Source organism: Podarcis muralis, chromosome 8 (assembly GCF_964188315.1).
Source record: "Podarcis muralis chromosome 8, rPodMur119.hap1.1, whole genome shotgun sequence".
NCBI lineage: Eukaryota > Metazoa > Chordata > Lepidosauria > Squamata > Lacertidae > Podarcis > Podarcis muralis.
The window spans coordinates 88,514,564-88,540,360 of NC_135662.1; the positions used below are offsets into that span (position 1 = coordinate 88,514,564).

Consider the following 25,797-nt stretch of genomic DNA (forward strand, 5'->3'; position numbering starts at 1 on the left):
TAATGATGGTGCCAGGTGACCCTCCCTGGGGAGACCATTCCACAAATGGGGAGCCAGCACAGAAAAGGCCCATTTTTGTTTTGCTACCTTCGAGATCTTTTGTGGACCTCAGATGAGGGTTGCCGGGTCAGGGTTCGCTGATATGGAAAGAGGGTTGTCTTTCCTTGACACTAAATAAAACACAGTACTAGGTGGATCATTCTGTAAACAAAAAGTGAAGTTGTCAACGGTCTTTTATGAATTTATCCTTGGGATAGCTCTTCCATTTTTCTCTATGGACACTCAACAAACACAAGCCTGACAATTAGTCTTCACTCATTGTCGATTTTAGCCCTGCCTTCACCCTCCACAATGTGCCAAAGGATTGTTTAGTTGTGCATTTTGTAACTGGGAGGGAAAGTGCTATGAGAATGATCATTTTAATAGCAGAGCACATTTTGTTGTGGTCCAGTAGTTCAGTAAGGCTCATGTTACAAACATCACCCAGTGATGGTTATATTTCTTTGGTAGACTCACAGCTTGTGTGAGGGCAGTGTTCCCAGAATGTGGGGGGGAGGGGGGGTAGGCATAAAACTGAAATCACATTTAGTCAGAAAACCCTTGGCACCAACAAGTTGTGTTTCATTTGTGCAATGTCAGCTGGCCAGCTGCAAAGCAGGTAAAACTGTGATCACACAAGTTAAATGTGCGCAAGTTGTGAGTCTTTTTGCCAACAATTCATACCAAGTAACAGACTCATCCCCAAAGTTTTCAAATTTGTAAAGTTCTTGAATGGGATTGAAAGTTTCATCAATGAAAGAGTACATCCGTGAGATAATTAGCGAATGCAAAGACAAACAATGCAAGTTGTTGTCCATGATGCACACAACTGGAACAAAATAGGTCTTCTCTTGGTTTTGCATGGTCCTGCTAATTGCTTGAGTTGCATGATAATAAGGGGTAATTTTCTGCAAACACACAGATACTCTTTCATTGCTGGATCCCCCAGCTTTCACATAGCATCGGTATGTTGGGAATTAGTCTTTGGTTGCTCTTAGGGAAATTTTTTATGATGCCTTTAATTGTGCCAACTGTGGGATTAGCAGTAGACAATGGTGGTCTAATATATTGCCCTGATTTGTGCTTGAACCCTATAGTTGAGCAACCCTTGTATACTTGTACAACTAACTTATTGAGATTGAGTCCAAAATCAGAACAGGCAGATGAGATGGCATTGACAATACCTGCTGCAGTTTGGTCTGAGACTGAAATGAACCCAATGAATTCTCACGTTCAGATGCATTCACATCACTTTCTGCCGGGCTGGAATGGTTTTCCATGTTTTATCACTGCTTTCATGATTTGTTGTAACCTGCCCTGTGCCCTTATGGTGAAGTGCAGGTAAGAAAACTTATAAGCAAACATAGGGCAGCCTTCCACCCAACCCCCATGGAAAATCCATGGAAAGTCAGCAGAAACAAGGGCTGCCATATTTCACGAAGTGAAAATCCAAAAACATACAAATTGTGCCCCCCCCCTTTTGGAAAAACAATTTTTTGGTTATGTAGCAAAAAATCCAGGATGAACTGCCGCTTTTCGGAAATTCCCCCCAGACGTCACTTCCACCGTTGAAATCCCGGAAATTCTCCCCAGACGTATGGCAACAATGTTGTTTCCTTCTGTCCCACGCCAGGGACATTTAGCCTCATGGTAATATCATCCCTACCCTATCTGAAACTGCATTTTTCTGGTGAATGGTCCATTCCAGAATTTTTATTTTTTATTTTTGTTTCTATAGCCTCCATTTTGCTAATTAGCCGTAATAGTGGTTTGATACACATTCCCTTTTTCGAGATCTAGTGACATGCTGTTCTTTTGAGAGAGATTCCTGTGATACACTCTGATTCAGCACAAGGACCTATAAACATGAGTGCAGCACCCCTAGGTGGCTGAGGAACAGCTGCCAGGCTTGGTTCCCAGCACCCTCAGGGCCGACCCACCCAGGAGGCAAGGGGAGGTGGCTGCCTCAGACCGCAGGATCCACAGGGGGCACAGATTCGGGGGGCCATGGTAGCAGCAAGAGCTGTGGCACACGCCTTGGAGGCCTCCTCAGCATTCGCACCCCCCACATGCTGCCTCTGCCGCAACATCTTGGCGAATAGGAGGCATTGCTGGTCTCCTCCCACCCTTGTTCCTGGTGTAGATCTTCATTCATCCCTTCTTCCCTGGCTGGGTGCAGGGACATTTTGTAGTTTGACTCAGGTGCCGAAGTGCCTTAGGCCAGCCCTGCTTAGATGATAGACCAGAACTACTATTCTGAAGGGGAAAGCAGGATTTGGATTAAGCCTTCCCTGCCCCGCCTCCCACTCCCAGCCAGGTGATTGGTACTCTTGTTGATTGACTGGGGCTGCCTGTATGCCCCCCCCCGCCCCCCCCCCCCCGTTTAGTGCAAATGTATCATCAGGTCAGGGCCATGGTGTAAGGAAACTTCAATTATTCCATTCATTCTTTTTGTCATAGATTTTTCTTAGCTAAACTGCAGGGGACGCTTCCTCCAATTAGGATCTGAAATACATGTGACAAACGCTAGATTTGCCATGGGGATTCCCTTCTCATCTTTCAGACAGTTTGAACAGACCCTTCTCTGTTTTACAGCGTAGTGTGACTAAACAAATCCTAGCTTTCTGTTCTCTCTTCTCATAATTTTGGAATTTTTACAGTGGCATATTTCTAGACTCACCCATCCACTTCTTTTGTTTTTATATATTTTATGTTGCCTACTTTATCGCCACCCCCACCTTGGGACTTCTCCACACCATTACCTTGCAGTGACTCCTTCTGGGAGAGGTGGAAACTTGAACAGCTACAGAGTTCCCTTATTGCTGATGGCAGTCAGTGTCCAGTCCCAGGTCAGTGTCATCTTAAAAGGAAGCCTATGGTTCCATTCTTCTCCCTTGCCTCCTCCCCCAAAACCACTTTATGATGTCACTTGGCTCAACACTATAGGGATTCCCAATAGTTCATTGAAAGCCAACATTTTTAGCAACACAAAACTGCTGCACCACTCTCACCTGATGCAATTTTGATAAAACCCACCATCCCATTTGGTGGAATTGTTCCTGGAATAGATGGGGGTGGGGTTCCTGTCAAAATCCTGTAATTTGCTAATCATTGTGCTTTGTTTTTCTGTTCCTTAGGCAATCTCTCAGGCATGGTTCTGAACACTAATTCCAGGGAGAAGCACAGTTACCTGATTAGCTGATACTCACAAATGAACATATAGACTCTTCTGTTGGGTCCCTCCTTCTCCCTCTGAAGATATAACTACTGGTGGGATGGAGAAGTTGTCTTGAAGATAGGCACAGATGTGTAATACTTGGAGAGAAAGATAATATAATTTGTTTCCATGGCTGTGGACTTTTTTTACACCTCAAACTAAGATAGCAGATCTGTAGCCCTAGGCACACTTGCAACCACCTTTTCTGTCTCCCGTGTCTCTAGTTCTCAATGTTCATTTAATTGAATGCATACAGCACTTAGCTCACTGTGGCAGTATCAAGTAGGAGGCTGCAGTTCTTGAGCCATGAAGACTGGTTTTAAAAGCTGTTGGCTAGTTGAAGCAGAAATCTGGTGGAATGTTGGGAATAGTTTCCTTTTACAAGGAAGTGACTCCTGGGTCTGATGTGGCACAACCGAAGAATTCAGAGAGATACTGTCAAGAGACACGTTGATGACTCACTAGCATCCCTCTTCAGGCCCCGTGCAAGTCCTTCAGGCTGCAGCAGCTGTTTGAAAACATCGTACAGGGTGATGCTGAAGTGGGAAGTCTCACAGCTTCTTGTACATCACCACTAGGAAACTCTCTGCTTTGTTTTGTTCCCAGACCAGGTTTCCTCCTTTTCAGACACCACCCACCCTTCCGTAAGTGGGTACCACTAGACTGACTGGTAGTTTGCAACCTACATAATTATATAGTATACAGCTTGGGCTGCCTTACTGTCTTTTGGTCCCCATAACAGCAAGTGTAATTACTTTTTTTATTTCTGTAACCCTTTTTTGTATCTTTTTAAACTTTCTATTTTTATAGCTATACAAGCATTCCTGTCTCAGGATAGTACTGTCAAAGCAGCATACTTGGAACTTGCTATTTTAGTCTTTTTCCTTTTTCTACTGTGGGGCGGAACAAACTGGAAAAAAACACACTGCCTTGGATGTGTCTGACAATCTGGTGAATTAAATTTGAGAATTAATTCCATTGAAATGATTGCACTTTCTCAATCTTACCCCTAGGTGTCACGCTTCATTCCTGAGACCTGCGTTGAGCTAGACCTTATTTCTGTGTGCAGCACAGTGGTCTCCTGTGATGGTTACTGTTGTTTTGAAGGTGTGCAAGTTAAATGCTGTGTTTGCTTATTCTACCCCAAGTAGCTTCATGGAGCAGGAACTGCAAGGTTGCAGCCAAACCTGCATCTAATTGTATTTGCTCTGAGACTCTTGTGTAGGAAATGAACCACAGCACTGCTTGGAACTAGTCACTGAGCATCTTTCTAATTGTCTCACTTTTTACAAAGAACTAGCAGAGTTACCTTAGGTTTGCTGAATAGCAGTGGATAACCAAGCATAAATAAGAATGAGTTATGTCACACTTACTAGTATTGTATGTATTAGAGTATTATGTCTCCAAGGTGCCAATGTTTATTTTTGCTGAAAGCACATTCCATTTTGTCATGTTCTATTTTGTCCTCTTGTGAGCACTAAAGCAAATCCTGCAGAACTGTTAAGCACAATGCATTCAGGAACTGGCTATCCAAATGGATGATGACATTGCTGTGAATGAATTGTGTCTTTTTGCCACTTGCTCAGGATCTCAGTCTGTCTTTGTTGATGCCGCAAGACCTACTAATGCCCTGAACGTTTGCCTCAGAAGGAGCCATGCAGACTGCCGCTTTGCCCGCACAGTGCTTAGCAGCTGGTGAGAGAACATGGGCACGAGGAGTCCCAAGGACTTTATTTCACTGTTCATAGTACTGCTGGCACTGTAAACAGCAAAACCTCGCCAGATAGGATATAGGATAGAATTCCTGTCCACCAGAAACCCTATGAGGAAGGCAAATCACCACAGGTCCATGGGGTACATCCAGATGGGTGTTTATGCTTCGCATGTGGGCAAATTTTTCACAACATTTTCATGATGATTGGTATCAAATGCCAACTCTTATTTCAAGGATAATCAGGATTTACCCATTCTGGAAAAATCCAATAAATTATATATTTAAAAAACCTGTTTACAATATTAAGCCCCTGTTTAGAAGAACACAAGGTCCTATGCCCACAGATCAATAACGGATTACTAAAAATGGGGGGAAACTGGTCTGTGTTATGACTCCAGCAAAATTAAATCTTATGGCATTCAATAGTTTCTTGGAACACTTTCTGGAGAAGTGGATTATTAGAACAACTGTATTTAAAGTGCTAATAAGTCAGTTGATGTCCAGTGCTAATTCTTTATTCTAGATTTTTAGTATTGCCTCATGAAAAATATTGCTTCTCGTCCTTGGAATGGAAAATCCCCACCTTGAATCTACACACAGGAAATTCCAGTTCTGCTTCTTCCCCAATAATAATAATAATAATAATAATAATAATAATAATAATAATAATAATTTATTTATACCCTGCCCATCTGGCTGAGTTTCCCCAGCCACTCTGGGCGGCTTCCAATCAAGTGTTAAAAACAATACAGCATTAAATATTAAAAACTTCCCTAAACAGGGAATAGAAAGAAGCTAAATGGTGTGTTTGTTTTGAGATGTTTTGGTTGTTGTGCTTTTGATTTGTTACTTGAGCACTATTTAACATTAGCATGCATTTACTGTAAACGCACACTTGTTTTCTCTGCCTGCCTTAATGTTTTTATAAGGTGTACTGTTCATGCTGGGTATGAGTTACAGTCCATTATTCCAACCTATAGTTCCATGGGCATTGTTGCACAGACATGGAACTCCTGCTTCTTATGTTCTTTAGTCAAGAGAGAAGCCTTGCACATACGAAAGAACATGTGCAAATATGCAATCCCCTTTACTGAAGTGACTGAGCTTTCATTTCCATCACCTTCTATCTTTTCTTGCATGTGTGAAAAAATCTTGACTTTGGCTGATAAAGTGCAATGCAGAGTTAACATTTTTCTAACTTTGCTGTAAGAGCTCCTCCTTCCAAACATGGAGGGAGACTTTTTTGGGAGGCGGGGGGACAAATTAAAAGGGTTGGACTCTTATTGCAAGAAAGTTCAGATTCTGACAATTTGAAGTCACATAATATTGACATCGCTTTTGCTGTGCTTTTTAATATATATATTTGCATAGCGGTCACAGCAAGATGTTTTCTCCATTGCCAGATAAACTGCTGGGAACTGTGGGTGAGTTTCTGCTTGGATGCCAGCAGGGAAATCTTGACACAATAGGGGTTTTCACATTGCATTCAAAGAGTGTACAATCTGTGTACCTGTGTACACAAATAGCTGAGCTGTACACTCGTACAGCTACTCACATGTAGCGTTCTAGGAGTGTGTAATCTGTGTGCACAATAGTTGAGGTGTACCAATCAATATGTGTACACTCTTTTCACAGAAACGCTTGTACATATGTAAAGACAGCTTGTACCTATGTACAGTGTAACATGTGAACAAGCTTTGTATCTTCTCCCTATATGAGAGTGGAGTGGAGCAGTACTGATTGCAAGGGTTTTTTTTCTGTGTAATAAAAAGTTTGGAATCTTTTAGCAGTTCTTTTATTGACAGGTAAGGCTGCAATCCTAACCCCACTGCCTCCAAAGTAAGTCACATTTACTTCTGTGTTTGCACAAAGAGGATGCCTGTTACCCTTGCCTCCTTCCTCCATGTTGTGGTTGACTAGATTTTTAAAGTCCCATCCTTAGCAGCAAAATTGAAGCACAGGAATTAGGCTGTAAAGCCGCCTTTTGAGCAAATCCAGCCAACTAAGTCGGCTGGCTTCCCCCTTTCTTCCTTAACAAACAATCAGGCAACAACTTGGGAAGTAAGTTTAAAAATATAATTTACTTCCTTATAATCTTGCATTAGGGACGCGGGTGGCGCTGTGGGTTAAAGCCTCAGCGCCTAGGACTTGCCGATCGAAAGGTCGGCGGTTCGAATCCCCGCGGCGGGGTGCGCTCCCGTCGTTCGGTCCCAGCGCCTGCCAACCTAGCAGTTCGAAAGCACCCCGGGGTGCAAGTAGATAAATAGGGACCGCTTACTGGCGGGAAGGTAAACGGCGTTCCGTGTGCTGCGCTGGCTTGCCAGATGCAGCTTGTCACGCTGGCCACGTGACCCGGAAGTGTCTCTGGACAGCGCTGGCCCCCGGCCTCTTGAGTGAGATGGGCGCACAACCCTAGAGTCTGTCAAGACTGGCCCGTACGGGCAGGGGTACCTTTACCTTTTAATCTTGCATTGGTTCAACAGTCAAACCTTTGCAGGCAAAATATTTATATTGACAGTATAGCCAGCTTCAGGCTGGAGCAAGCAGAGACATGTCTGCATCCAAGACTGGTCAAAAAAAGCAAGCAAGAAAAGAAGGAAAATGTTTTTCAAAGGTCTGACTTTCTGCCTCTCAACAAAACAGCTCTGTGGTATTAGCCCCTTCTCATGCTAACTAGCAAGAATATGCATTTGTTAGATTTGGCAGCTAATCTCCCGCACGTGTCTAATATTAGATTGTAAACCCCTTGGTGCAGCAGTTTTTTTGTTTTTTACTCTGCAAAAGCATAATGCACACTGATGACATAATATAAATCATAAGAAGATGCTACATGATCTGTTGCCTGGTGCAAAGCCCCACAATGAGGGTGGCCGGAAGAAGCAAGGGTAGGGATACTAGCAATGTGAAAGCATGGCTCAGGCATAGAAGCTTTGAGCAGTGGTGACCTGTCCTGGGCCAGCTGGGCATAAGACTCACGGAGGCCTGACGAGAAGGGGGCAGCTCAGGTCCCAGCCCTTTAGAAAGGGTTGATGATTGCACTCATCAGTTGATAATCGGGACTCACTGTCCAGACTTTTAAGAGAAGGCATAAGGAAATTTTGAAGCCGCCTAGCAGGGAGCACCTCTTTTCATAAAGCAAGGTGGAGGCTTAAAAAAATTAAACAGAAGCAGCACTGTCTCATTGGTTTTGTGGTGACCTGCAACTTTCACCTCTCCTAAGGTATGTACTGCAGTTTCATGTCTTTCATTTTGCATCCTGCCTCTCATAGCATGTGCATGAACACACCCCACTGTCTGCAGCTGCCAAAAGGCTTGTTAAGCTCTGAGATGCCTGATTTGAATTCATGAACCACTTAAAATGGGAGCAGTATAAGGCAGAGACAGGTGACCAGTAGACCCCAGTAGACCAGTGACAGCAAATGCAAAACTCAGCTACCTCAACTTCTGCTACAACTTTTGTCATCTTGTTTGTAGGTAGTAGGTGACAGCTCATGGTATTTGCTCCATGGATTAAATTGAGACAAAGGAAGTGGCTGCCGCCACCCACATCTCTCTTCACTGCCAGAATCATCTAAAAACACTGTCATCCCTATAGCCATTCACTTTATCTCTGGCTGAAGCTGTGGTGGAAGAAAAATTTCAGGAGAGCTGACACATTTCAGAGTTTGACAATGTATCCAAGAATTTCTTCTGATTTAAAGAGATGACTCAGGCATCTTGGGAGAGTTCATAATCTTTCTGTTCATAATTATGATGAAAATTGACATTTTGAAAGGGGAAATTAATCCATCTTAAATTAACTGACTGAAAAGCTTGTGGGAAGGCAATTAAGTACAATCAAATTAATATAATTGATCAAATTACTAATTGGTGCAAATTCAGTTGAAATTAATTATTTTAAAGTTCCACTGATTTCAGTGGGAGATATTAGCATATTAGTTCAGTCTGCTTTATGGAAAGCAATGGGAGTTAATGCCTTGACTGGAATGTACCTTCTCTGATGACTAAGAGAAAATGGGTGGTTATTGCAGCAAGAATGACCTACACCTGGAGATTCTTTCCAGAACACTACCAATACAGAGAAAACATTATTGGGGCATGTGTGTTGCCATGTGCCATGTATTTTGTACATTAAAATACATAACAAGAAGACAGGCTTTCAGATCACCCCCACTAGAAAACATATATATTTCCTGATAGTTTTGGTTTTTATGGACAGGTGGACTTGAATGTCTGTGTTTCTATCAAGTTTTGTAGCCCTTTCTAAATACTTCAGAGCAAGAACCAAGCTAAGTATTTATCCATCAGCATCCTTTTGAAAAGAGCTATGCACCAACAGACAAGACAGCCTTTGCTGCTTCAAAACATCTCTAAAATCTGCAAAACATCACCTGTGTGGTGTTCCCAGCCTATTTCACCGATGTCTCTACCGTACCTTCCAACATTCTTCAGCTCCAGATAGCGACATTTCTCACTCCACTCCCCCTCAACCAACTCACCCTCCGCGACCCCCATTTTTGTGCTCCTGCCCACAGAGCATTTCCTGTCAGAAGGGGAAGTGCTGCCCCCACTTCACCAACAGGACACAGCACACAAGCCCTCCACCATTCTGAGAAACCCTCTTAATCCCTATTTTATTTTATTCTTTGGTATGCTTACAAAAAGAAAAATGCACATCAATAAATACATTTGAGAAAGATTAGATATGGATGCACAAAGCATTAAAAAAATAAAAATAAATCAAGACTCCATGCCCTTTGCTCCGCTCCCTTTCCTGCTGTCCTGGGCGACCCTGCCCTCAGGTGTGCCAGGCAGGCTTGGCATCAGTGTCAGCCGCCTCTCCTCCTCTCCCACTTTCCAGCAGTCTCTACAAGCTGCCCAGGGAGGAGACTGGCAGCAGCGGCCCTGGAGATGCTCCCTCATCCCTCACAGCAGCCACCACAGCTGCTACTCAGGACAAGTGCCGGCTCCTCCTCCTCCTCCAGCTTAGTGGCAGCAGCGCTGGGGGGGGGGGGGAGATAGGGCATTCCAGGATCAAATCAGAAGCTGGGATGGCTTTCGGAATGCCAGGACTGTCCCTGGAAAATTGGGACACTTGGAGGGTATGATCTACTCCTATTTGATATGTAATATCATATGCATTTTGTTTTTGTTTTTGAAAAGTCTTCTGGGATAGCTCAGTCAGGAGAGTATAAGACTCTTTAAGGGTTGTGGATTCAAGCTCCATGTTTTACAAAAGATTCCTGCATTGGATGATTCTCGTGGTCCCTTTCAACTCTACAGCTCTATGATTCTGTGAAATACAAGAGACCCCCAGGAAGCCCCTGGCCTGAAGAGCGGGGATATTGAATTATCAAAATTAAATGACCAAACCCATTAATTTGTGAACTGAGGTGCAAGTAAGACTGCTTAGGATTTGCCTCCCGCTACATTTCTAGCTCAGTTTCAATTCTTATTACAAAAGAATTTCAGAAACAGACTTGAAAGAGAAGTTGCTGAATTACAACTTATCACTAAACTGAAAACTATGGCGAGACCTGGTCTTAATAGAGATACTGGATTCCTGTCTCATTACATGCTAATCATCTGCATACTATCCCTTGCTTTTTCCTGTAGGACTAATTGCAGTCGTTAACAGTTGTCAACAGGTTTACCATACCCACTGAGTCAATCACCCATCTCCTACTACCCTCCTGAGAAAAACCCCACCCCACCCTCCCAGTATACATAAGGGTCTGGTGACTTCTGTTTCAGTGTATCTGAAGAAGTGTGCATGCACACAAAAGCTTATACCAAGAACAAACTTAGTTGGTCTCTAAGGTGCTACTGGACAATTTTTTTTATATATTTCAACTGCATCAGGCCAACCCGGCTACCTACCTGAATCTAGCTGTTTCAATCATTATTCACATGCAATCTGCAGCATGTACTTTGAGGGATGAAGGCCAACAGTGCATGTTATGGCTCCACATTCACTCGTAGTTGATGGCTTGCTGTTAACTCGCAGAAGGCTCAGCCATCCCTCCTCCCCTCTCGGCCTATAATTGCAACAAAAGGTGATTAGCATCACATCCAAACCATAGGTTGTGGTTCATTCTTGGCTTGTGAATTGTGGTTTTGCTCAGTCTGCATTTCAGCCCTAACACTGAACTAGGGAGTGTGCTTGGTTGCTCCCACTCAAACTAGGTGGTGAGTGAAAGAGCAGAGATCTCTCCATTCATTGTAAATCATTATGGTTTAACATGCTGTGTAAACTGGCTCATTCAATCATTGTCAGTTAGTAAACTCCAATCTTTGAGCATGTAGGCACCAGGAACCTGGATTAAGGGGGTCCCTCCTGTTAGCACCCTGTGAGTTTTCTTTCAGCCCTGCGTTACAACAATCTAGAGTGTGTATTTTCAGTAGTTTGTGAGGTACTGGTGATGTGTGTGTGGAACCTGGGTCCCAGAACTGCTAAAAACAGTTGTGGTTCATTATTGGCAGGGAAGCAAAGGGTGGGTTTCTCCCCTAGGACTCCTGCCTCCCCATTTTAGTCTGCAATAACCCAAGATAAGGCGGGGGAGGGAGAAAGAGAGATTTGTCTTTCCCCTTCACATACTAATGATGGCCAAAAGCCTACACAGGCCTCTTTAATGATCACACTCTTCTTTCTTGCTGTGCTATTGTCTTTCCTCAAGAGGCATCTCTGTAAAAGATTCCATCTGTGCACTACCTACAAACATCAAGGCAAGAGAGGCAATAGCTGCTTCATGTTTGTGGAATTTCCTACCCCACCCCCTGAAGGCCTTTCAGAAATCTGCCCTGAGAACATTTTTGGAACCGTGAAGCAATCCTGCCAAAGTAAGGTGTGGCTAAAGTGGAGATTTAACTGTCTTGTGTTTTCATTCTGATGGTTCCAGTGGGACTGAGGCACACCTAGTGTACTCTGGATTTCATCCACTGTGTGTGTACACTTTGGGCTTTGGCAAGGGAGAGATGTGTGCATTGCTGTTGGCTTTATTTCGTTAATTCTTGCTGCCCACTGTCTTAGTTACAACTACAAGTGAGGAATTAATTTGATTTCTCCAAAATTATATGTATAAAACGATGAGCAATCAGAATGGCTTGGCACCAGCCAATTTGCCTGCCCTGGCTGATATTCTAAATAGTTTTTCATATGAGCACCTAACTACAAAACTCCATGGAACAAGCTTCTTCCATGACTTGCTCTTCACACCAGTATGAACAATGCCTCAGATAAGAGAATCTTCAATCTAAGTGCTGCAACTTTCCTTATAGTATTGCATCTATTATTATTAGCATTTATGCCCTGTTAGAATTATTGCCCAGCTCATTCTGAATGCAGAACAATTCCATTAAGACAATCTTGCAATGCATCCAAAAAGTGCTCAGGCTTGGACTTCTAGGAGTCTTCAGGTAGGAGCTGTGGATCTGGGAGAAGGGTCAGCTACTGAAAAAGAAGAAGTGAGAATACTTTTCTAGACAGTTTGAACCTGGTGTTTCTCTCAAAGATCACAAGCCTTGAATTTGGATCCAGAAGGTAATGAGTACACAATGAGGAAGACTCTAAATGTTCTGGTGACTGATGCAATGCATTCTGCACTAGTTGACATGCCTGAATCTTCCCTGAAGGCAAACCGGTAAGTCTCTTTTAGTCCATTGATGTACACTTGCCAGGTTCCTGATAAAAGAAAGTGCAGCTCTTATTGGATAGCATTGGAGGGAGGTGGTCTTGGCCACTGTTACCGTCTGGGCACTTCTAAGACTATAGTCCTGAGTGATGAGAATATGACATCCAGCCCCTCAAATCTTTGTTGAGAGCTCCTGCATGACCATCATTTCATTAGTCTAGTCAAATTCAGTTTTCAGTTGCCCTCACATCACAGCACCCTCACAGAAAGCCGCTATGCTTATAGTAACCATGACATTTGTTTATTAATGTGAACTAGACTTTAGGCTCATGAGAAATGCTTGCGTCTCTTTATATGGAAATACAGTAACACTAAAGGCTTTCAGCTCCTGGATGTAGATTTGAGTCAACTGTGATGCTTATTTATACAGGCCATGAAGGTGTAAGTTACCTTCCAAACGTCCAGGAGCATGAGGAATAATTTATAAACAGTGATTTGTACTCAGATTTCAGAAATATGTTCAATATGTTTATATGCTTTTAATAATCATCACAAGTTTTCCAATCTTTTACTTCTGCCTCACCTAATTTTGATGTGATAATACCAGACACACTTTCCTGTTACTATTTTAGATAACATTAGCCAGGTCTCTTGGTACATAAGGGGTGGGAAGAAAGAGGAGTCTTGATTGCCAAACTGGCTAGAGGGTGGGTAGGATGGAGGAGCCAGTATATTTTTGTATATTTGTAGTGGCAATTTTGTAGTGATGTGTTCTGGTTTTGAGCAGCAGCAACTAAAACATTTGAAGAGACTTTATGTTAACACTTAACTATGGTTCAATTGCACAATCAATAGTTCAATCTAAGTAGCTGAAGATTCTGAATTAGGAGCAGCCACTGATTTGATAAATAAGTACATAAGGTGCACAATACAGCTTTATGCACATCTACATCAAAATATGTAAGCAGGTCAATTGCTGTATCCCACAGCAAATTTGCATTTGTTCTGAGAAACTGTACCACAAAATTTCCTTTATTAAAAGTTGTTTGACACTCTTGATTTTGTCTTTATTTTTGAGGGGGTAAAGTTAAGGCTCTGAGTCAGAGTACATGCAGAGGCCAGATGGGCAGGGTATAAATAATAAATAATTATAAATTATTATAACCTTTCTATGCACAATTGCTAGGATTTAACATATACCATAATAGTAATAATATGAGGCTGAATTTGGTCCAGTTGCTTTGCATTGATCATAACTGACCATATTCTGGTTATAATATGTAGAAAGAATGATTGGTCTTACCTGAAGTGTATATTTGGGAGCAGGGATGCTGGAGCCAATGGGAAAAATATCAAAAATATCGACCTCCTGGAGGCGGAGGTGTGCTGTGCCACGAGCACATTACTTTGGAGAAAATTATTGGAGATGAGGAGAGGCCAAAGGGGAGTGTCCTGAATTGAAAAATGATGGTTGCCTAGGGTGAATCGAAGATATTGTTGATGTGTGGGATGGAGTGAGAAGTGAAGAAGAGATTGATACTCAATATGAAATCTCTGTGGTGTAAGGACTCTCAGTTTGAGTTCTGAGATTCCATCTTGAATCTCTTGTAAGCCACGTAACGGTTGAGGAAGCGTAAATTGAGAACAGGATGCCATTTTGGGGGATCTCTTTTTGGCACAACAAAAAATATGGAGTAGGAACCACGAAAGTGCTGATCTGAGGGAACAGCGCTATAGCTTCCACAGACAGAAGGTGGCGAACACAAGTCCAAACAGCTTGCAAACGTACTTTATTTCTTGGCAAGGGCAAGGGAATGAAACGTTGGGGGACGGACGGAAATGAATTCTATGAAATAATTTCTGAAACCCAGCAATTGGATACTGGCGCCTGCCAGGCAAGGAGGGAAAGAATAGGCCCCCGCACCCGGGGCACAGATCCGCCATTGGGTTTGCTGTTTTGTGGCTTTGGTACTGGAAAAAGTTGGAAAGCGATGAAACCCTTGCCTGCCTTGGAAGCATTGTCTAAAGGGCTGAGGTCTGAACCTGACGTCCCTTTGCCTATTCTGGGAGTGAAAGGATTGAAAACAAGAAGAGTCGGAAGAAACGCCTGGTTGGGCGCTTGTCATCTCTCTGGGTCAGCAAGATTTTTCTCTTATCTTTTGATTCTATAAAGACATCTTTCAACACCACTTCTCCAAAAAGCTGACCTCCTGAAAAAGGTTTAGAGGCAGCACCAGCATTCCAGGACTTCAGCCACAGAGTGCATCTACAGCTACCTGGATGCCACTGCTCTAGCTGCAAACTGCATGAAGTCCATGGAAGCATTTGCCATACTTGAGCTTTAAGGAGTTTGGCAAGAATCTGTTGCTGTCGAGCTGGATATTGGGGAGGAGATTGCAACAGATCCTCAAACCAAACAATATATGCTCGAGCACATGAGGATGCTATGCAGGCAGCTCTCATAGAGGGGGCCGCTGCATCATGGGTCTTAGTAAGGCATATTCAATTCTCCTATTAGTAGTGTCCCAAAGTTGAGCATTTCCTTCTTGGGAACCAGATGTTGCAAGGACAGATTTAAAACTGGTCTGTCTATAGAAGGAGAAGACTATATGCCATGAATTCAGGATTCAAGTCATTTGTTGTTGTTGTTTAGTCGTGTCCGACTCTTCGTGACCCCATGGACCAGAGCACGCCAGGCACCTCTGTCCTCCACTACCTCCCGCAGTTTGGTCAAACTCATGCTGGTAACCTCGAAAACACTATCCAACCATCTCGTCCTCTGTCGCCCCCTTCTCCTTGTGCCCTCCATCTTTCCCAGCATCAGTGTCTTCTCCAGGGAGTCTTCTCTTCTCATGAGGTGGCCAAAGTACTGGAGCCTCAGCTTCACGATCTGTCCTTCCAGTGAGCACTCAGGTCTGATTTCCTTAAGAATGGATGCATTTGATCTTCTTGCCGTCCATGGGACTCTCAAGAGTCTTCTCCAGCACCATAATTCAAAAGCATCAATTCTTTGGCGATCAGCCTTCTTTATGGTCCAGCTCTCACTTCCATACATCACTACTGGGAAGACCATGGCTTTAACTATACGGACCTTTGTTGGCAAGGTGACATCTCTACTTCTCAAGATGCTGTCTAGGCCTGTCATTGCCCTTCTCCCAAGAAGCAGGCGTCTTTTAATTTCGTGGCTGCTGTCACCATCTGCAGTGATCATGGAGCCCAAGAAAGTAAAATCTCTCACTGCCTCCATTTCTTCCCCTTCTATTTGCCAGGAGGTGATGGGACCAGTGGCCATGATCTTCGTTTTTTTGATATTGAGCTTCAGACCATATTTTGCGCTCTCCTCTTTCACCCTCATTAAAAGGTTCTTTAATTCCTCCTCACTTTCTGCCATCAAGGTTGTGTCAAGTCATATAGTTTGCTAACTAAGGCAGAATTTCTTTTAGAGTGCATAGGTGCATCAAGCTCAGGTTTAACGACTGCCTTAAGCACTGAGGGAACCAACATGAAGTTGGATGGGATATGGCTATGAGTTAACAAATACACATCACTCTCTGGTTCAGTGACTGATCTGTCAGGTTGAGCAGTTAATTCTAAGATGTGCATTATCTTACGTTTCAGGGTGAGGGCACTAGCCTCCTGAAACAGCCACACGGAAAAAGGTTCATTCTGCATAAATTCTTCACATCTATCATCATCCACCTCCTATTCCTGAAAAACGGTTGGGAAGGAAGGCAAGGGGAAATCCTCATTCTTATCATCACCTATGGAGGTGAATGGGTTAGGGGCGCCATAAGAGTCAGAGAAGCAGAACACAGACAGAAAGACTACAGAGCCACAGCCCTTGATTGCAAATTATAAGCTCTCAACTCCATTTGCTACACTGTGGACCAGGAGGAGGAATAGGCAAAGTCCACCAACTGCCTCGGTTACACGCAAGCAGCCATCTGGGGGATAAAATTAGAAATGTAGAGGCCCCACTCCATCTGTCATTCCACGGACCAGGAGGGCAGAGTTGCCAATCACCATGTGGAAAGGGCTAGCTAGTGGCTGTGGTGGCAGAAGGAAGGAGGAAACCATGGGGAAAGGGCTCCTCCCTTACCGCTTTTGTGATCTGAGGGGAAAAGGCGCGCAGCCTTTCAGGGCCATTGTGCACCAAGGCAACACAGAAAGCAAAAAGAAACAAACTGCCAGAAAGTGAAAACAAACCCCTTAAATCCAAGCACTAAATAGAAAAAAAGGACAAGAAGAAACCAAGGAGAAGAAAACAGTTTGGTGGCAAAAGCCACCAAAATGCTGCAGAAATAAAGCGTGTTCCTTATCTTTCCAATCAGCGAAGCTGTAGCACCTGAGGCGCTGGTGAGAGAGGCTAGAAAAAGAAAGAAAAAGACGTTCACAGGAACTCTGGATTTTCAGAATGGCAACAATTACCTAAAAACAGGGTAAAAGATAATAATGCAGCAAATGGAAGAAAGTAGGAATGGGTTTTAGGGAGAGTTGGGGTTTTTTGGTTTTGTTTTCCAAAGACAGGAATCTAGAGAAAATGACAGGGAAGGAAATTAAACTGAAAATGAGAAGAAATGAAATAGACTTATCTGGCGAAAAAGTAGAGCCATGAGGAATGAACTGCTGTGCCAGGAAGAAGGGAAAAACTGGGGAAGCCTAGCCTACTTCACACCATTCTTTGCTCCTGCCTAGTGTCCTGTGACGAGGACACAGCCATCCCATTGGCTCCAGCATCCCTCGAGGTGAATTCAGTGCTTTTCTCCTAGAAAAATGGTGCCGGTCCTGCACACCCTTGAATACCCCAAGAAAAAAAGCTGTGTGGAATTGCCATTGGGTCACTGCCATCACATCCTGCGCCTCACCCTCTGCGGCCACAAGGAACATGGAGCGGGGGGGGGGGGGCATGGAAACGGGAGGAGGGGTCCAGGGGTAATTACTTCTATGCCAAAGATGGTGAAAGCAAAACACACTTTTGACACTGAAAGTTTTCCACTCTTATCACCGGAACCCAACTTAACCTTGTAGGTGAAATTTGAGCTTCCAAACATATTTCTGCTTCTGCTTTCATTTCCTTGGAGGTGGCCCAGATCAAACCAAAGTGTGATCTGGATGGCAGCTGCAGGCTAGAGGTATGTTCCGGTAGTAGAGGAAGGCACAGGAACGTGTTATTGTGTTTTCCCTACTGTTCTAAACCAATCTAAAGTTGGCAGTGTAACCCAGAGACAGAAATAACTTCCCAGCAGCTTCAAGACATCACCAAAAAGCTGTCATGCAACAGATCAGAAAAGTGAACAGTTAAGATACAAAGGCTGAGTTTTCACAGGGTATTTTTATTAATAATGTCAATTAATGTGTTACACCAATTAGGTGCCTGTCATATTATTTTCTGGGAAAGAAAGGTAAAAAACTAAAACAAGTAAGGCCTGCATTTCGTGTGGCCCTTTTCTCCTTTCAATTTGGGCTTCTACAAACTTCTATTGTCTTTCTCAGAAGATAGCGATTGCTCTTGACCCAGCATTTCATAACTAACAGCAGCCACACCAACACTGAGAAATGAAATGTAAAATACAATGAAATAAAACATAGGAGATATGAAAACATAATAACAGCTCACAAAAAAATCCCCTTGCTTTAGTGTTCCTTCTTCATGGAAAACTTTAAATACGATTTTGTCTTTGAAAATACAATCATAAAAATAATTACATTCTTAATACAAGAGTATTCTTTTAAGTGAAACAACTCAGATCCATTGGTAGGTTTGGTAATAATGGAAGACTGATACAGAATTATTAATACATTAAAAATTTATTTTTTGCAAAGTCTTGCTCCCCAAATTATAACCTGATATTTAAAAAGTAGACCCACATCCCCATCCAATGACATAAATTACAACTTCCATAACAAAAATAAAAAACAGTTCCTGATTCATACTTTATTTTGGAATACTAGATCAGTAAAATGTCCTCACAAACATAGAAATGCAGTGTACAAAACCACTTCCTTAAAGCAATTCTTGATCATTAGTAAAACCTTTGCTAAAGGCCTGTGTGAAATGCATGATGGGAACCGGGGGGGGGGGGGGAGAGAGAGAGCAGGTGAGGAGTAGATCTCTCTCCAATCTGCACTTATCCTGGATTCTGTTTTTCTAAGTTGCAGCAGAGCATGACAGAATGCTTGTAGCTGGTTTATCTAGAAGGTTGCACAGGAACCCTTCTGCCCAAGCTAGAAATCAATGAAACTGCTCACCTGGAAGCACATCCAGAGGCCTTCCTGGCCATTCAGAGCTCTGCCACAGCACTATTCTGCGCATGCGCACACACAAACATACACACTGAGAAAGGGGTGGAGTATATTTCACAGCATTTAATATGGTCTATTTAGAGGTTCTTTCTATTTTGGTTTGTTTCTGCTTTTTTATCTGTATAAATCCATACTGTACATTATTTGTATATACCTGGCACTTCCAAGACAAAAACCAAATAACAGCAGGAACATCAGAAGGACTCCCACTGGGCTGTGGGGAGGCAGCCCAATCCCTTTACAATGCCTTGTTTTTGAAAAGTACTAACTCTCGTGGAGAAGAAGTTCAATAATACAGTTACAAAAATGGTTCCTGCAAAGTCAGCATACCAAACAAATCCCCACCTTCTGCATTAAGGGCAATACACACAAACCCTCACTCTGCTGAAAGGTTTTCCTCAAAGGGTGTAACTACACAGGGACTCATCTCCCTCTCAGGCCCAAGACAGGGACACCTCCTCCTCAATGCAGCTCCCCGTTTCCTGTCCTCCCAGTCACACCCTGCTATTTGGGAAGGCTTTTGTGTTTTCTTAAAAAGTCCTCTGCACATCTTAAGAATTTTTAGGTACACATTTTTATGCCTTCTTAAAAATGTACCAATACATATATATTATTATTTTAACCAAAAAAAAAGGGACACCTGCTTTTTGATGGCCACACTAACCAGTCAATTAGTATTCTGCTAATTCAGATGAGGAGGTAACTTTGTGCTTGTCAAAAGGGTTAGCCAGCCAGAACTCCATTGAGCCTACTTTTACTGGGAACAGAAGGTACCTGATGTTCCTTCATTTCATTCACTCACTTATGTACCTTTCCTTAAAAAGCTGCAGACGCAGAGCAGGCCCCCTCCTCCAGCTCTGCACGTCTGTCTTGGGCCTGAGTTTAGTGAAATTTACCAACCAGGGGGGCAGATACAAAGATGCAGCAACTGAAATTTAGAATACACACTCTGCTCAAAGTAAGTTTCACAAGGGAAAAATAAAATTGCACATATCTGGTAATTTATTCTAGTTATTGTGCTCTGTGATCTGTTTAAAAGGGACAGCAACAGAAGCTGCTTCCTTATTAAACGTGCTGATCTAAGGTCTAGCATATATCATAAATATGTACATCTATAAATTAAACATTTAATGAAATATACAAATAAATTAGTTTAAAATAATTTGCCTAAATAAAATAACTTTTGTATACACCTCCTTGCACGGGACATTTTGTGGGATATAGATGACCTTTCTGCACACCTGCCAAACCGCCATACAGGCCAGAGAACTAAAGGAAAAAGCAACATGGAATGAGAGAGGTGGGCAGTGCTTGCCACAATTAACCCCTTCAGGGAGCATTTTATCCTCCCTACACGCTTCAGAAATTAACAAAAAGCTTATTATGTGACCAGTTTGCAACAAGTGATGCATCTACAGGGTTTACTCAACCCCGTCCATGGGCTGCTCCATTCAGGACACTAGTGGAGGCTGTTCTTATACAAATTCCTTTGCATGTGCAGAGCTGCCCTCATCACTTCCTCGATATGAAAGCAAAGCATGGGCTTTCTGGGGATATTTTGTTTGCTTCCCCTCCGCAGGCAGACAATCCAAACAGCTGGTCAGTAGGGCACCAATGGACTATGACAGTAGATTGCCTTTCCAGTCACATATGCAGGAAATAAAGCCCTCTAATTCTTTGTATGCGCAGTGGTGCCCATTGACACCAGCGGCAGATTCAGTATACATGCAGCAAAACAAATGGTCCTGTGCTCAGATCTGGCTCTAATCATTCTGAACAAGGACAGTGCCTCAAAGCTTCACAGTGTGGTCAGGGTGAATGATTAGATTAGGAGCACAGGAGCACGAGGAACATGTTGGGAGTTTTCATGGGAATTTTAAACCTTCCTCTGATGGAAATCATGCAGATGGAGGGCAGAACTGTGTAAAAGAGCCGCCTTTCATCACACCAGCCTGTCCAAACTTGAGGTCCTCCTCCATAAGCCCCTGCCAATTAAAGTTAGGTAGGTGGTGGCCAGCGGGGGGGGGGGGGGAGATGACACTTTAATTCATAGCACCCCATTTGTGGATTGTCGTCTCCAACTATGATGTCATTTTAGCACCAGAGGAAGATCTGAGCATTTCAGCATATAATGTGAGCTGGTCTTGATTACAATTTTACACATTCTGCTGGATTGTATGAGTTTGCTTTAATTCCTGCTTCTACTATGCAATATATACCACATCTCAAGGCTTGGGTGGGGAAAACAAAGTCAGTTTATCCACCTTCTTCCATGTTCTGGAGGGATCCTGCCAACAGGGAGGGTGAACGTAAGGGTGTCCCGTCCCCCACCTCTGGCCTTGATTTTTAAACACAATTTCCCTCCCATTGGAAATTAAATGGAGTGAACTGATGGGCTGACGTAATTTTCTCCCTGGTTTGGGGACATCAGGGGAGCCGGGAGGCTGTGGATCCTTTGGCTACTGAAGTTGTTATGACAGCACAGAGGAGAACTCCAACGTCAGATCCCCCTTTAGGATCAAAGCTCTCTCTTTCCACCAACCAGGAGGGATCTCGGCCATCCTATGGCCCATGGGGTGCCTTCAATGGATTTGTAAATCACAGTGAATAAAACAGCATAAAACCAAACATAAAAATGCTCTGTTACATTTATCTGTAACACAGCACTCATCCAGAAGGTGCCATTTGCCTACGACCTGACCTTCCCTATCCTCAGTTTCTGGGTGGTGGCTGAAACTTTCACTTTCGGTCTGATTATCCCTTTCTGGAAAGTCCCTGGTGGGCCTACCTGATCTTATGTGGAAGGATATTGCTGGGATAGAAGACTCAAAAGAAGATTGATGCCACCTCTCTTGAGTAGTTTCCCCCCTCCCTATTTATCTTATTAAAATAAAATGCATACATACATAAAATTAAAACTCTGAATTGAGCTTGGTCTCCTCCGTGACATGGTGATGGGGTGCCTTGGACCCCTTGAGTTGCAGGGGAGGGCAGGATGGAAAACTTGTCATTTGGGGAGGGATTGTTCCTGCTCTGGCTCTTAGCTGAGCACCCCCAAAGTGGCAGGTAGGTCAGAAGAGCAGCCTGCTGTGTTGCAGCAGGGCGGGAGAGTGTCCTGGCTATCTTGTAGCTTGACCTGAACTCAGCTCCATAGAAGGGATGAAGAGACGCTCTCCCTGGAAGGACTGCCTGCTTACAGAAAGAGGCAAAAAAGAATTCAGGGAGCAGACACACCCTTCTCACTAAGGCTGCAACCCTAACCCCACTTACTTGGGAGTAAGACTACTGAATTCAATAGGGCTTACTTCTGAGTCGACATGGTTAGGATCACACAATAAACCTCCCTATCGTGGTCTCTTCTGTCTGTTCTCAGGAAAGAAACAGAAAGAGCAAGAAGCACCGGCCAGTGGATGCTGCCTCCCAGCTGCCTCACACAAGATGCCTGAAGAGGGAAAGACCTTGGAGCAGCCCATCTGCACAGCAGCTGTTTTCCTAAGATCACACAAAACTCTGGACTGAGGCAACAGATATACTAAGGAGTACCAGAGGAAATTTTTGTTACACTTATGAGACATTTCTTTGGGAGGTGCAGAATAATAAATGATCATTTATATTCCACTTTTCAAGCGTTTGAAGCATTTCACACACATTATTTGCAACAACCCTGCAAGACAGGCCAGTATCATTATCATTAATGATTATTATTATTATTACTATCCCCATATTGCAGATTGGGTGGTGAGGCAAAGACACTGCAGCCTGCCCATGGCCACCTAGCAAGTTCACAGCCGAAGTGGGTTTTCAGCTGCAAACTTCTTGGCTTACAAGTCATGCTTTTAGCAGGAAAAAGAAACGTCATATAAACTTAGAAAAATAAACATTAAATTGTTTTCTTTAAAAAATACAGGGACACATACCATCTTCTAAGCAGAGATCACTGAAGAGAAGAGGTGCTTAAGGATAACAATTAAAAATTGGTTTATTCTAAACATTCATTGGAGGTTGAAAGAATTTTACCTTTTAGCATTGAGAGAAAAGTGGTATTATTTTAAAAAGGGGGGTGTTACATTTTTTAAAAATCAGATTTTTTTTTTCTTGGAATGTTTCTGAATGCAATGATACATTAGTTGTTCCTTATTTTCTTCCTATATATCCTCCTCAAAACAACTTTAACTCTGGAGGGGAATTTGAAGTAGAGAGTTATTGGTCCTGTTTACTTTGAGTGAAGTGGGATCCATTTCTATTGGCTTTTTGTGGGAGTGGGGAATCCATCTAAAACATTTGAAGAAAATAAAAACATCTTCAAAAATAACGTTTAAAAATGATGGAAGCTCTTTCTAGTACAGCTGGGAGGAGCCGTTCTACACTAGTACCAAGGTAATATTTCAGTTGTGTTATCCTTCTTGGTCTCTAATCACCATGGAAAACAGCAGGTCCACGACTTCCACAGCGGCTGCAGTTTTTCAGTCTTCTACTTTAAAAACCTTGTAAGAACTGAATGAATGCCACAGAGTTGACAATCCCCACATTTATCCAGCAACTTCTACAGAGAGCCAACATCTGATTTTGTACCAAATGATTAAAGCTATCTAAAACTATTTCAAATGGGTACTGAAACATGCCAATCTCAAATTCCATCCAACACAATTGCTAGTTTAACCTGATCCATCTACGTAACCATTTAAAATGTTCCTTTTATATTATGTTATTTCTGGAAGAAGTGTCACAGTAACACAAATGACACATTCAAGATGGCCCTCCTCTTGGCTGTGTTAAACTATATTGACCACTAACTGAACAGGATTGACAAACCCTTTACATCTTGGTGCAGGTAAATCTTCTTCAGTCCATCTTGAGCCATACCAAACAGGCACTAGTGACGATATTACTTCTTTATGTTCCATTTTTCATCTCCCATTCCTAGAGGGGGAGACATTATATCAAAGTCATGTAATACTTGACTCAAGTACATCTAAAATGCAAGAGTTGTTCAGTGGACTTTACTGTATTCCAGGCTGCCACAGCCTATGCAGAAAAGGGGCCGAATTGCAATTTATGCAAGTTAAAAGTAATCTTTGTCAAATCTGTATTTACTTCACATGAACTAGAACATGAGGTTAATACACAAGAGAGACATGCTGCCATTCCATTATCTGCAGCTTACTGGAAGGGAAGAAATCAGGCAAGTCCAGAAAGAAATTCTAGAACCTAAAATTCTTATTGGCTTGAAAAAATAATTGTACTATTTAACATCCTGTGATTCTTTGTATATCTGCCCCTGCTCACTGCTGGAATAAGGCCCCAAAGGCTTTCCGCTGTGGTAATGTGGCTGTACGATTTTAAGAAGTTACTGCAACTAAGGGCCTGTTGGATGAGTATGTGTGAACTTGATAGAGCAGGACTGTAGTGGTGGAATCCAGTCCAGTTTCCTTCCTACCTCTGGGGTAGGAGACGGGGGCTCGGGACCTTTCAAAGCTTGGCTTCCAGCCAGAAGAATGGAAGTAACTGGACCGGATAGGACCAGATCACAAATGAGACTGCTAAAGCCTGCCCCATCTCCTTAAGGAAGGGTGCAGCCTAAGGTGTAAGCAAAATTTCCCCTTTTTAAATCAAAATTGTGAGTGGATTTTATCTCATATTCTAGGCTTGGTCCAAGACATCCATTTCTCACATGACAGCATGCCATGCCTTCTACATGAAGATCTGCTTGCTTGAAAGCACCCTGAAGTGAAAACTACACACCCTGTTAAAACCACAGAAAAAGAAAGGCCTTCCCTCTGAGGCGGCATGTGGGACAAAATCCTCAGGCTTTTAAACCAGCAACTCCCTACAGAGAAAGTGTCCTAAGAAGACTGCATCATCTCTGCGACTGAGATAATGTCCCGCTTGTCTCTCCTGCACCCACCACCAGCTACTGGGCAAAGCATTTCTTTGTAACAAAAATGTGAATCACAGCATCAGAAAAAAGATATACTGGAAACTGGACTGCAGTGCAGTACAAAACAGGCAACCAATGAAAAAGGAGGGAGTCGGTTGTTATCCAGGCACAAGTCTTGATGTGAAGTTTGTTTCTGGGGGGAAAACCTACAACTGAAATTATCTGAGGCTGTTAAAAATGAGGGAAAGTGTGTTTGCCTCCTGTGAACAGTTGGCAAGAATACAGACAGAGGAAGCAAAAACAGAACTCTGAGAATGGGACTGTTCCACTTGCTGGTGGTACAAGAGTTGGTAGAGATGATTGCTGCTAATTTTAAGTGCTAAAATTTATTTAAATCATGTTTAAAGTGAAAATACATTTAACATATTTATTATGTAATTTGATTTTTTTAAATTGAAGTTTAATGGAAGTTTTTGCATGGTTAAAAGTGCTCTTTTTAAGTTATTTCCTTGCCAGTGTAAATTCCTTTTTAAAAAAACATAAACCCCTGGGCTCAGGAAGTGAATTCTACGCAATACCAAGCACAAGAGTCCAGTAAGAAAAATGCAGACCTTTGACAGGAATGAATGCTAATCCCAATTGTATAAAACCAAAGTAGAGCCAATTTTCAGTTTTGTTTCAGTTGAGTAATTTGACCTCATGTATATCAACATTAAAATAGTGAGGTCACACCACAGATAGATAAAATTTAGAAAGTACTTTTTTCACATCATCAAGAAAATGAAAAATGTCTTATGATAAACAGGGAAATGTATGCAATCAGTGACTGAGAACAACAAAGCATGTATGAGTACGTATTTCAAAAACTTAGGGCTCATCAGCCCTTCTGCTTGGCCCAAGGCTAGAAAGCATGGGCTTGTGTGGATTGCTGCTTGTCCCACACCTCCTAAGCACAGGACTGAGTGGTTTTGTCCTTGCCCCGCTGCTTTCACCAGAAAAACCCACTCTGTAGCAA

At 42.8% G+C, this 25,797-nt stretch overlaps 2 protein-coding genes across 7 annotated transcripts in view; one reads left to right on the top strand and one right to left on the bottom strand.

The window, feature by feature from the left end:
* Positions 1–6,754, top strand: part of SORCS2 (sortilin related VPS10 domain containing receptor 2) — a 130,862-nt gene extending 124,108 nt beyond the window's left edge. The window contains exons 27-28 of one of the 2 annotated variants that reach the window (XM_077933534.1): positions 2,809–2,888; positions 3,177–6,754. In XM_077933534.1, the coding sequence (XP_077789660.1) occupies positions 2,809–2,888; positions 3,177–3,200 (104 nt within the window). In that variant the 3' untranslated portion in view covers positions 3,201–6,754. Of the gene's footprint in view, positions 1–2,808; positions 2,889–3,174 lie in introns of both variants that reach the window. The other variant, XM_077933535.1, reaches the window with a different exon arrangement.
* An 11,160-nt stretch (positions 6,755–17,914) lies between these two features.
* Positions 17,915–25,797, bottom strand: part of AFAP1 (actin filament associated protein 1) — a 49,741-nt gene continuing 41,858 nt past the window's right edge. For all 5 annotated transcript variants that reach the window (XM_028738329.2, XM_028738327.2, XM_028738328.2 and 2 more), the window contains one exon: positions 17,915–23,824. In XM_028738329.2, coding sequence (XP_028594162.2) covers positions 23,798–23,824 — 27 coding nt within the window. In that variant the 3' untranslated portion in view covers positions 17,915–23,797. The remainder of the gene's footprint in view (positions 23,825–25,797) is intronic.